The 12,783-nt window shown below is 37.0% G+C and overlaps 1 protein-coding gene across 1 annotated transcript in view; it reads right to left on the bottom strand.

The window, feature by feature from the left end:
• SLIT3 (slit guidance ligand 3) overlaps window positions 1–12,783 on the bottom strand; it is a 494,586-nt gene that overhangs the window by 128,896 nt on the left and 352,907 nt on the right. Inside the window, exon 15 of the mRNA XM_026696342.2 lies at window positions 3,716–3,866. Within this exon, the coding sequence (XP_026552127.2) occupies window positions 3,716–3,866 (151 nt within the window). The remainder of the gene's footprint in view (window positions 1–3,715; window positions 3,867–12,783) is intronic.

The raw sequence follows: 12,783 nt of genomic DNA, 5'->3' as shown, positions 1-12,783 counted from the left end.
CTGTTGCCTCCTACTTGATGTTTTACCAATCCAGATGACAGGTTGTGAACTCTACAATACTTTCATCATATTTATCTGTCCATATATTAATCAATTAAAAATCAAAATTAAAAAAATTAAAATTAAAAACCCCATCCAATCCAACATTACTCAAAACTAGGCACGGACGCCCCTAACTACCTCTAATCCAATCACAACTGACCTTACATGCTAACTACTCAATGCAAGAAGCCTTGTAAATAAAATACCTGAATTTCTCCTCTTGATAAATACGGCTAAATTCGACATTATATTTGTCTGTGAAACATGGTTCAATGCATCTCTCCCTGACTCCATTTCCACAATAAGAGACTATCATGTTTACCGATCAGATGGTGCAATCCGTAGAGGAGGTGATGTTGCTATCTTCTATAAAAAGTCCCTACATCTAAAAAACATCCAAGTTACCCAGAAGCTTGCTATCCCTGAGACCATCGTCTGTGAACTATCCTTAAATATCACATTTCAGTAATGTCAGCCTTCAAGATCTTCTACTTCTGCTTTGCATCTTTCGGCTGCCATAAGTAATGGGGGGAGGAGGGGCAATAAGTATGGGAAGCGAGCTGGAGGTGGTAAAAACTAGCATTGTATAAACTGAGGAGGGGCGAGAGTACATTCTTGCTTAGGTTTCTATTTCTTACTTAGCTTTCTTTTCTCTGCGCAGCTGCAAACCTTTAACAAAGTATGCCAAGGTCAACGGACAGAAACTTCATCACCACCTGAAGATGTCCACATGATGATATTCACAACTTTTAATTGGAAGAACCATTTGAACTATTGGGGGTAGGAACATTTCCATCACTTTGTATATGTGATTTACGCGCCTATTTTCTCAGATTCAGAATTCTCTTGTTGCTACCACTTCATTTCCAGTAAAAGATATCTTTCCTCTAATTAAAAGAGTCTAAGTATTTCTTTCTTGAATTTTGAATGGAGCACCACCTGACAGGTTCTTACTATGTTACAGAGCCCCTGATTATGACATTGAACATGCAAACAAGCTAAATACACTACTAACATGGGCAGCATCCTTCCCACACGCTTTAATCTTTCTGGGTGACTTCAATCTACCTCATATTAACTGGACCCTTAATGAATGTACAACTGAACCCACACATGCAGTAACAAATCTGGGACTAGAACAACTAGTAACCAACAACACTAGACTTAACAACTGCCTTGATTTCATCTTCTGAATTCAATTTATGAAATACAAATTAAAGAACCCTTTTCCAACAGTGACCACAACATGATTGAATTTTGTTTCAACATATGTCCACACAAAAATCATCACAACGACAGAATTCCCAATTATAACTTCAAAAAAGGCAACTATGATCTTATAAACAACAATCTCTCATCCCTTGATTGGCAATTTCTATTATCTGGATACAATACTGTAGAAGACCATTACAACATATTTTTACTTGAAGTCAAAAGAGTCATCAAACTACATGTACCATTAACAACTCCCCAAACCAGAAAAGACAAATTACCCACAACAATAAGGAAGCTTCAATCCAAAAAGAAATCACTTTGGCAGAAAAACAAATCTGGTCACGTTGCCAACTTCAAAAGCCGATACAAAAATTTATGCCACCAGATAAAAACTGAATGCACCAATTATCACATTAAACAAGAAGAAAACCTTCTACGCACCAATTCCACCCGCGCTTTCTACAATTTTGTAAACAACAAACTAAAAGACTCAAGGTCCATCCCACCCCTGAAAGGACCTAATGGTAAAGACTGCAATGACAACACTATTAAAGCCAACCTCTTTAACACATTCTTTGGCTCAGTATTTGTAAACAGCAATGGATCATGCCCAATATTTCCTAGTTGAACCACAGACAATTACAATGATCTAATACATATCAATTTTACAGAAGACAATGTTAAAAAACAACAATCAGCAATCTAAAACCATCTCTATCTATTGAACCAGACGGAATATGTGCCTACTTCTTAAAAAAGCTATCCACTGCCATAGCTGAACCTCTAAGCATAATCTTTGAAAAATCCTTCAGGACCAGATCCTTGCCAAAACTATGGTCATAAGCCATGGTCATACCCATCTTCAAAAAGGGAGACCCCAGCCTAGTTGAAAATTACAGACTAATCTCTTTATGCTGCGTCATCTGTAAAGTCATGGAATCAATTATTAACCAATCCATCATCCTCCACTTAGAAACAAACAACCTACTCTCTAATAAACAGTTTGGTTTTAGGAAAAAACTATCATATAATCTGCAACTCTTACACTGCAAAAGCATATGGACTACACAACTTGACCAGGGCAAAGCAATAGATGCAATCTACATAGACTTCTGTAAAGTCTTTGATTCAGTGGTACACGACAAACTACTGCTAAAATTAAAATCTTATGGTATCTCTGGACAGCTGCATAACTGGATAGAAGCATTCCTGTCAAACAAATGGTCAAAATTGGGAGCGTCCTATTAAATTCTGTACCTGTCCTAAGGCAGTGTTCTAGGACCAACTCTCTTCATACTCTACATACTCCGTGATCATATTAAGAGCAACTGCGTTCTCTTCGCTGATGATGTAAAGCTGTTCAATACCACAGACAATACTGCTACCCTTCAAAAGGATCTTGACTATGTATCAGAATGGTCAAACAAATGGCAACTTCAAATCTCAACAAATAAATGCTCTGTCTTACATATTGGCAAAAAAAATCAGAAAATAAAATACAGGCTGAATAGTCAAGACCTTGTTGATGATCCAAACTCTGTCAAGGATCTTGGAGTACTCATCTCAAATGACCTAAGTGCTAGAGCCCATTGTAACTACATAGCCAAAAAGGCGTTAAGGGCTGTTAATCTAATCTTACATAGCTTTTTCTCTGGTAATATCACTCTACTAACTAGAGCATACAAAACATTTGCTGGACCAAATACTCAAATACAGCTCATCAGTCTGGAACCCACATTACGTATCTGATATTAACACAGTTGAGAAAGTCCAGAAATATTTCACAAGAAAAGTTTTCCACTCCTCTACTCGTTGCAGAATACCTTATGCCACCAGACTCAAAATTCTAGACCTAGAAAACCTAGAACTACGCCACCTACAGTTCCATCTACGTATAGTATATAAAATCATACATTGCAATGTCCTACCTGTCAATGAATACTTCAGCTTTAACCATAATAACACAAGACAACGCAAACAATAGATACAAACTCAAGGTTAATCGCACCAAACGTGATTGCAGGAAATACTAGTTCAGCAACAGAGTGGTGAATGTGTGGAATACTCTCCCTGACTCTGTGGTTTCTTCCCCAAACCCCAAAAACTTTGACCTTAAACTGTCTACTATTGACAGTCTGTAGGGGTCTGTATGGGGGCATGCATAAGCGCACCAACGTGCCTACCGTCTTGTCTTATTGTTTCTTTTATTTTTTTATTTTTCTTATATGTATTCATGAATTCATAATTATGTTTTTACTTATACCTATTATCGTGTAAGCAATTGACAAAATAAATAAATAAATAAAATAAAATAAAATTTAGATTTTCAAGATTGGCTAGGTTCCGTCAGCAAACCTTGTCCATTGATGTATTTGATAACATCTGGCTGGGGCCACAAAAATAATATTTTTTATAGTGAAGCATTTTATATTTATTCTTACAAAAATATTACACTTACAGATCTGTGGTATATTCTGGAAGGTGGCTTGGAAGCCTAGTAAGCTTTTGGTTGGAACAGTCCACAAATGTTCCCTCACAGCGGCATTTCTCAGGACAGATGAGGTCCATAAAACACTCCCCACTGAATCTACTCCTGTAGTCCTCTGAACCTGTAAAATTGAAATATTTATAGGTAAAGATATGCATTGTAAAATACCAATAAGGGTAATATCCCAAAATACAATTGAAAAGAACACTCCTATTTATTTTGGAACCTCAAAAGAATGAATTGAAATCACTAACTATTCTCTGCATTATGCTCTGAAGCGATCAGAAACACTTTTATGTGAATCTGCAGGGAGGAGATCTGTCTTCTTTCCAAAGAGACAATTTTGGAAAAAAAATTGCATGGTATTAATAATTATATACTTGCAAATGTTACAGTAGAATGAAGGTAAGGTATAATGTCATTCACATCAGCATAGCACAGAAGATCGGTGAGTCGGAATATAATCGGACTATAAATATTTTAACAACATATGAACACATAACTAAATGAGTTCAAGAAACTTTATTTTCTTTAAAATAGGTCACTATCAGGGGTGGGATTCTATTGGTTCAGACTGGTTCTATAGAACTGGTTGTTAGGATTCTGTCAATTTCGGAGAACTGGCAAATTGTGCCCCTGGCTGGCCTCACCCCTCTCTTCTTGTCCTTCCCCTTGTTGCCCAGTCATTCCATATTGTGCATGCGCAACATTGCGCTCATACCTGATATCACTGAGTTCTTCCCCACCCAGTTACTCCTTAAGATATTTCTTCTCCCCCCCATGATCAGCTGTTCCAGGATTCTGCTTGCGTTACTGTTTTGCCCAGGAAGCTTCCCTGAAGCCCAGGAAGGCAAAACAATGGAGGAGGTGCAGCACTGCTCCTGCCACTCAATTTTTTGCCTTCCTGAGCCCCAGGGAAGCCTTCTGTGAGCAAAAATGCGCCCCCAGGAGGCTTCCCTGAGGTCCATAAGGCCCCAAAATGGAGCATGGTGGATGCTGTGTGCCTCTCCAGGCTCAGTTTCGTTCCTTCCTGGGCCCCAGAGATGTCTTTTGGGAGCAAGAACATCTCTAGGAGGCTTCCTGAAGCCCAGAAGGCCCAAAAAACCAGGGTGTGTCTATTCTGCGTGCCCCTTCCAGGGCCCGCTTTTTTCCTTCCTGAACCCCAGCGAAGCCTCCTGTGAGCAAAAATGCCCCCTGGAGGCTTCCCTGAGACCCAGAAGGCCACAAAACAGAGCATGAGGAGTATTTCGCGTACCTTCCAAGCTTCCATTTTTTTTTCTTCCTGGGCCCCAGGGAAATCTGGAGCAAAAACGTCTCCCCAAGGAGGCTTCCCTGAGGCACAGAAGGTCCAAAAAATTGGGGGGGGGGTGCTGTGTGCCCCTCCAGGCTCTGTTTTTTTTCCATCCTGGGCCCCTGGAAGCCTTTAGGGACCAAAAACACCTCCAGGAGGCTCCCTGAGGCCCAGAAAGCCGCAAAATGGAGTGGGGGGGTACTGTGTGCCCCCTCCAATCTCCATGTTTTTCTTCCTGAGCCCTAGGGAAGCTTTCTGGGAGTAAAAACACCCTCCCAGGAGGCTTCTCTGAGGCCCAGAAGGCCCAAAAAACCGGGCAAGGGTGCTGCGAAAAAACAAAGAAGCCACACCCAGCCAGTCACATGGCTATGCCCACCTAGCCACACCCATCTAGCCACCACAGAACTGGTTGTTAAATTTTTTTAATCCCACCCCTGGTCACTATATAGTTAGTAAGCACTATAACTTAGTCTGCTCTTGCACTACAACTGTCAGGAACATTGTGTTTGCCTAATGAAATGCTTTTTCAGTTTCTTTCTTCAACCTTTTTAATGAATTAGAACTGTAAATGGGATACTTGAATTTATAGTTGCCAAATTATTAATGGATATACAATCAAAAGTTTGTCAGAACAGATCCAATCAGGGAAATACCTGCATATTTACTTTAATGTTTATTAGATGAACCATCATCTTTTTGCTGAACTTTTACATCCAACAATTCTACTAAATCTTAGTTTTTCTAACTTTTTCAAGAACTTCATAAATTAGTTGCAATTCCAATATGTTAACTATGAATGCCAAATACATTTATCTCAAAACCATTTTTAAAAAAGGAATTGGAAAAAAATGAGAAAAGATAAACCAATCAACAAAAGGATTCTGAAAATAGTTTCAGTAGAATTTTGTTCACGCTAATATTAGTAATAATCATTATTGTACATACTAAACAAATTTTTGTACATATATTCCTGTACCAAAATGGCCATGCAGAATTTTTCCTATAAATAAAGTGTATTAAAATGTATTTTAAAAAAATGCTACAAACCACCATAGAATATATAACTGGGAGAACCCAATTATGGAAAGACACATTTCATAGATTTCATAGATGGACTGTAATTTGATATTCAGATAAAGCTAAAATTTTCTTATTGAAAAGTTATCAGTAGATCTTGTTTCAGAGAGAACATATTTAGAACAAAAGCATTAAATGTAATATACACTACTTTTTAACTATAACTTTTCAACTATATGATTACAACAACAACAAAAGCTAATGGGTAGAGAGCAAAGACTAGGAAGGAGGGATTACTATATATGATATTGTGATTCCCGGCCTGTTTTCTTTTACTCTAGAGAAACAAAAGAGTTTTTTAAAAAAGCCGATTAGGATATGACATTTTCTTCCTCATGTTCCTCAGGTGAAATAGCAACAACAGGAATCAGAAATGTTTTCTTATTGGCTACAAAGACATACATACACATTAAAATTTTAAATGTGAATAATCAAGAGGATTGTACAAATGTGATCAACACACACACCATTATCATGTACTCCAAGTTACCCATCAGTCTACAAAACATCAGCAATCAGTTGCCAACAGGAGAAAATTTATTATTTAACCTGTGCCTCGAGATCACTTGGACAGGTGGCAGTTCTATCATGTTATTCCCATTATGGAAACTAATGTTAAAGCCAGCCATCTGGCTGCAGTTATTTGTGTCCATCAATCTCTACTTACATTACTTTATCAGACATGCTCCCCCTGGCTTTAAATAGATAAGTTGCAGATCAAGAGATGTAACACTAAGGATGATGTACAATCATTTTTCCATTACAAAAATAAATATGAGAGTATATGTGCCTACACTAGAAACCTGTGGAATAACATGAAAGCTATGGAATATTGTTACTTGTAGAACTTTAAGAATGGAAATACCTTGGAAGGGGACCTTTTTTAAAAAAAGAAACATTTGGATGAAAAAAATATATGAACTACAAAATCAGAGTTAAAGTTCATATTGGTACATATCTTCCATTATGTAAGAGTTGTGGCGGCACAGTGGTTAGAATGCAGTACTGTAGGCCAACTCACTGCTCACTGCCAGAAATTCAATCCTGACTGGCTCAAGGTTGACTCAGTCTTCCATCCTTCCAACGTTGGTAAAATGAGGACCCAGATTGTTGGGGCAAATATGCTAACTCTGTAAACATCTTTGAGACGGTTGTTAAGCACTCTGAAGTGGTGTATAAGTCTAAGTGCTATTGCTATTATTTACTTCTGTATTAGCTTTCATTATTATTTTAGTCAAAATGTTGGAAGTTTTTGGAGGGAGTCATTCACATTAGTATAGCATAGAAGATTGGTGAGTCTGCTTTAGGAGTATAAATATTTTAACAACATATGAACACATAACTAACTAACTGAGTTCAAGAAACTTTACTTTCTTTTAAAATAGGTCACTATCAGGGGTGGGATTCTACCAGTTCTATAGAACCGGTTGTTATGATTCTGCCCATTTCGGAGACCTGGCAAATCGTGCCCCTGGCTGGCCCCACCCCTCTCCGCTCGTTCCTTCCCTCCTTGCTCAGGCAGTCCTTATCGTGCATGCGCAACATTACGTGCATGCCTGACATTGCTGACTGAGTTCTTCCCCACCCAGTGACTCCTTAAGGTATTTCTTCTTTTCCCCCATCCCGACGATCAGCTGTTCCTATGTGCCAGGATTCTGCTTGCTTGTCTTATTGCCTTGCTCAGGAAGCTTCCCTGAGGCCCAGGAAGGCAAAAAATGGAGGGAGGTGCAGCACCGCCCCTGCCCCCCTGCTCCATTTTTTGCCTACCTGGGCCCCAGAGAAGCCTCCTGGGAGCAAAAACGCACCCCCAGGAGGCTTTCCTGAGTCCCATAAGGACTTAAAATGGAGCATGGGGGTGGTGGTGCTACATTTCATTATTACTTTAGGCTACTATGAAAATAATTTAGTTCAATTCAGAAAAGGCTATGTTCTGAAACTCAATAAATGGAGACTTAATTGTTTTATTGTAATATTGTAATATACAAAGTCTATTGTAATTGACTTATTACAATTATTTGGGGGGGGGGGCTGAGGAATATTTTGTTTTTCATGGGGGGGGGATAAGAGAATGCTCAAGAAAACCAGCTTCTCAATTCACTTTTCAGAGAGAAATGTTACACATAAGAGATAAGCTAAGAATTATTGACAAAAAGTCACAACAAACTTAAACCCACTTTATTTTTTTTACAGCCAGAAGTAAGGTTAGGATTACTAATTGACAAATTACTATAGTATAATTGGATTACTTCAGCCCCCGGGACACTGATGATTTGCAATATACAGTACTATCATATTGTTAGAAGAATTTTATATATATTCCACAGTATGTCAGAAATCTACACATCAATAAGAAAACAGGTCCTCCCAATTACACACACCAGAAGACTAAGGTTCAGGGCATCAGTTCAGAAGTGGGAGTTGCTGTTCAGTTTCCTGTGTAAGATTTAAACTGAAGGACATTGGTTAGTGGTTGGAGATTTCCTGGATGATGTCAATTAATTGATGTCCTTGATGTGGACCAATCAAAATAAAGATTACATCAATCCTAGCAACAAATTAATCAACATCTCCCAGAAAATCTCTAATCGTCATCCAATCCCAAACCCCAAGACAAAATTTAATACAGACTACAAATACTGCAAGGGAATTTCCACTTTTGAAACATGGAAGTGAGGAATCCTTGTTGGAATGTAAGCTGAAATATCTGCAAAAAAACTTTATAACTTGATCTCCTGAATACTGGAAAACTCATTTACTAATTATGTAAAATCAAATCATCTGTTCATCTTCTAAACTTCTCCTATTGTTACATATTTACAGACAAGTGTGTATATTTAGCATATGATTTTATTTTGATAGCAATAGCAAGATCATTACAACTGGTAAATAGGAAGTATACCCTAGGTGTAAAATTTTAGTAAGATTTTGTGTTGGCTCCATTAAAGATGCACAGTTTATTTGGAAGATACACAAAGACAGCACCTTCAGAAGGTAGGCATTATAGAAACAAATAAGATATTTAGATGGTTACATGCATATTACAGTGAATTTTGTAATAATTGTTTAAGAGCAGTGGTGGTACAGTGGTTAGGATGCAGAACTGCGGGCTATTTCAGGGGACTGCCAGCTGCCTACATTTTGACAGTTCATATCTCACCAGGCTTTGACTCAGCTTTCCACCCTTCTGAGGTCGATAAAATGAGGACCCAGATTGTTGGGGGCAATATGCTGACTCTGCTTAGAGGGCTGTACAGCATTGTGAAGTGGTATAATGTATAAGTCTAAGTGCTAATGCTTCTATTGCTATACTTTCCAAATACAGAGTATGGAGCAATATCAAAAGTGGATTTTCATTCTTGGCCAAGAATACAACAGTTACCACAGTTCTGCTTATTAACTATAGTTCTCTGTGTTTTAGAAAGAATTATACTGTAACTGAATGTCATTATGTGGAACACAATGACTTTTCTTAAAGCACATGGTTGCTTCAACACATATACTACTACCCTGGAATTATTTAATAATGGAAAACATCCTACACAATATCACATTATTGCGCCCAGCTTACAAGATAAAGTAATAATTTTTACATCATGAAACCATCACTGAAGCTGGAACATAATCTAATATCTTTAGATACTCAATTTGTACACTTAGAAGGAATAATGCCAGAGTTATTTCACATGCAAGCTATTTTCAAAATTGCTATTTAAATGCTTGACTGATCTGTGGACTCATTGTGAAATCTGCTTCAAGCCAGGTAATTGTATGAAATATTATGAAACTGAACTGTTACAGTTCTCTTTACCATATGTCTCTTGTTATTATTTTTCCTTCTTCCTTTCACAATGAGGTCATCTCTCACCTTTTGATGCTTCTGAAAACAGAAGAAGTGTTCCAGCATGCCATGCTGCAGGAAAGCATGGAGCCTTCCATGGTGCTTGACAGAACCATGTTCAATTTGTATTGTTCTACCACATGGTTAGATCAAGCACAAAGGAAAATCCCATTAATAGGCAGAGTCAGTGTTAAGCAGCCGCCAAAGAGATAAGAGCGTTGAGAGGAAGTAGCATGGAGAAGCACAAGCTGGAGATTTCATTGTGAGCTGATGTCCGTTTCTCCCATGCATAAAGGAGCTGAAGTTCAAGAAGTCAAATTTACTGTTACAAAGGCAAAAATAAATTTGTATTTTAAGTTTAAGTAAGTTTAAGTAAGTTTAGAAGACCAACTAACAGATTATTTTGAAGATGAAACTGTTACAAATTATTTTGAAAGGCTTACAGATGACAGCTAATGCTGAAGAATAAGTGCAGATTGTAAACATGATCCATGACATCATTAAGCAGATTACAATGCATGTAGAATTTTTTATGGAATAGTGTTATTCTTTTAAGTGAGCTTTTTTTGCTTTTGAGTTGCAATGCTTAGAAAATAACTTCCCTCTAATACAACCAAGGCGTTTAAAATAAAGGTATAATCAGCATGTCATAATGCTTATTCTTCCCTATCCCCATTCAAACATTTAAGCTTTTTTATAGGAACTAATACATTAGATATAGTTTGAAAATCGTTAAAACAGGCAGGTGTCTACACTACCTTTTTGACTGTTATAACCACAAGTCAGGGACCTCCAAACTTAGAAACTTTAAGACTTATTGGCTAAGTCCACAAGTCTTAAAATTATAAAGTTTGGACCCCTGCTCTCTAGATTTAGACAGGAGTCTGAATATTCTATTCTCCAGATTTTAGCACGACATTGTCAGTAAGCACAATGAAGCTTCTGTTGATTCATATTTCATTGCTATTAAAAAAAATCTGTTGTGGTGCTGCTTTGCTTTGCGTTATACAGTAGCATGGACATTTCCACAATTATATTGCACTGGAATCTAAATGACTGTATCCGAACACCATGGTGAAAAAGTAACATTTATTGTGGCATAATTACATCTCTGTCTGCTCCCTCCCAACCAGAAGCCTCCAACTTAAGTAAGGTGTTTTTTTGATTTAGAGAAATCTCTTATTAGAAGCAATATCAGAAAACCGTAAGAACTGTTATGCAAAGAAGTCCCAATTCATATATGTGAATCTGAACAGTGGTGCTGTTTGTTTTCACCTAGAGTGTTATACATGGCAGAAGCTTTCTACAAAAGCACATAAAACAAACTAAGAATACATGCATTTGGCACAAGGAACAGAGCCCTAACAGAGAAATATTGTAAAGCTGGGTGGCTGCATGTGAACTGTAACTCTGACCTATTTTTCTCATGTTGAAAAGGATCCCAAGGAGGGTGTATATTACAGGTTTTAAATTATCTTACTAGTTATTAAACTGCCCTGTGGAAGGGTTAATGACTGTAGCTCGAGCAGTCCTTAAAAGCAACAGCAATTTAATTAGTACTAAACTAATATAATTTTGCAGATTTAAGATTTCCAGATTTAAGAAATTTGGATTTTACAATGTCCCCCTCAAAAAACATTTCAACATAAAGTATGTTTGGAATAAATTGCTAAAATTATATTGTTTTTTTAAGTATTATGTTTATTTATTAATTAGCAGTATTCCAAAGAGATGGATTTATTTTTTTTTACTGAATTTTGCATGGTCATTTTGGAAGTTTGAAAAGCTTGTATAGAAAGAGAAAAGTGTGTGTGTGTGTGTGTGTGTGTGTGTGTGTGTGTGTGTGCTCATGTCTTATACGTGAGTCTGGGCTGCTAAGTTAGAAACAGAATAAAAACATAGTAAAAGCAAGTGTAAAAACAATAAGAAAAATATAAAATAACATAACAAAGAATCTCAGCATAGTTAATACCACAAAAATGGGTTCAGTCATACTATGAAAGTCTTGATGGCAAAGTCAAGTTTTCAATGCTTTGTGAAAGGTAAAATATGAGTAGAATTTGTTATACCAGAAGTTTGTTTCTTACTGTGTTCTTCAATTATACAAGATTTTATTCTGTGAAGAAATCCATAACAGCCTATGCATTTGACACATTGCATCTGTAGTCTATGATATTTGAAAATAGTAATCACCACTCTTGAATTCAACTGGAGGTGCAATATACTGTAAAGACCTGCTCTCTTTTATAAAAAATATTGATGATAGTAAATTACATAAACATGTAATTAAAAATATAAGCATTCTCAGATTTATATCACTACTGTGAATTATTGTAAAATAGCATCTGACAAATAGATTATTGGCAATATCTGATTGTCCTTCTTCCATTGTTTGCTACATTAGTGGTGTGCTTGATAGTGAAATGGAATAAGTACACAAATGCTGAAATACTCAGGACATAGATTTAGAACTTCAAATGATAAATACATTCTTATTGTTAAACGAGAAAGGAAATCTTCACTGACTCTGAACTTTCTTTTATCAAGCAGAAAAATCACAGAAATGGACAGATCAATAATTAGCCAAATGAAATAGAAAGGAAGCAAAAGGAAGAAACAGTTTTCTGAGAATGGCTAAAAAATCTTCATAACGTTTGTGGCATCGCTGTAGAACTGTGCGCCAATCAAGGAACAGTTAAAATTCTACTGCAATATGAGATTATTGTTGGACAAGTAAATCTTGCTGGATTTATTTTGCCGATAGCTTAGAAAACAAAACTATATGGTAAATACCTTAATCAAATGGTACCAAGCACACAGACCTGCTGAAAT

The sequence above is a fragment of the Pseudonaja textilis genome, chromosome 2 (genome assembly GCF_049901715.1).
Source record: "Pseudonaja textilis isolate UNSWEBS1 chromosome 2, rPseTex1.2, whole genome shotgun sequence".
Classification (NCBI taxonomy): Eukaryota; Metazoa; Chordata; class Lepidosauria; order Squamata; family Elapidae; genus Pseudonaja; species Pseudonaja textilis.
This window is presented reverse-complemented; position numbering and strand designations above follow the sequence as displayed.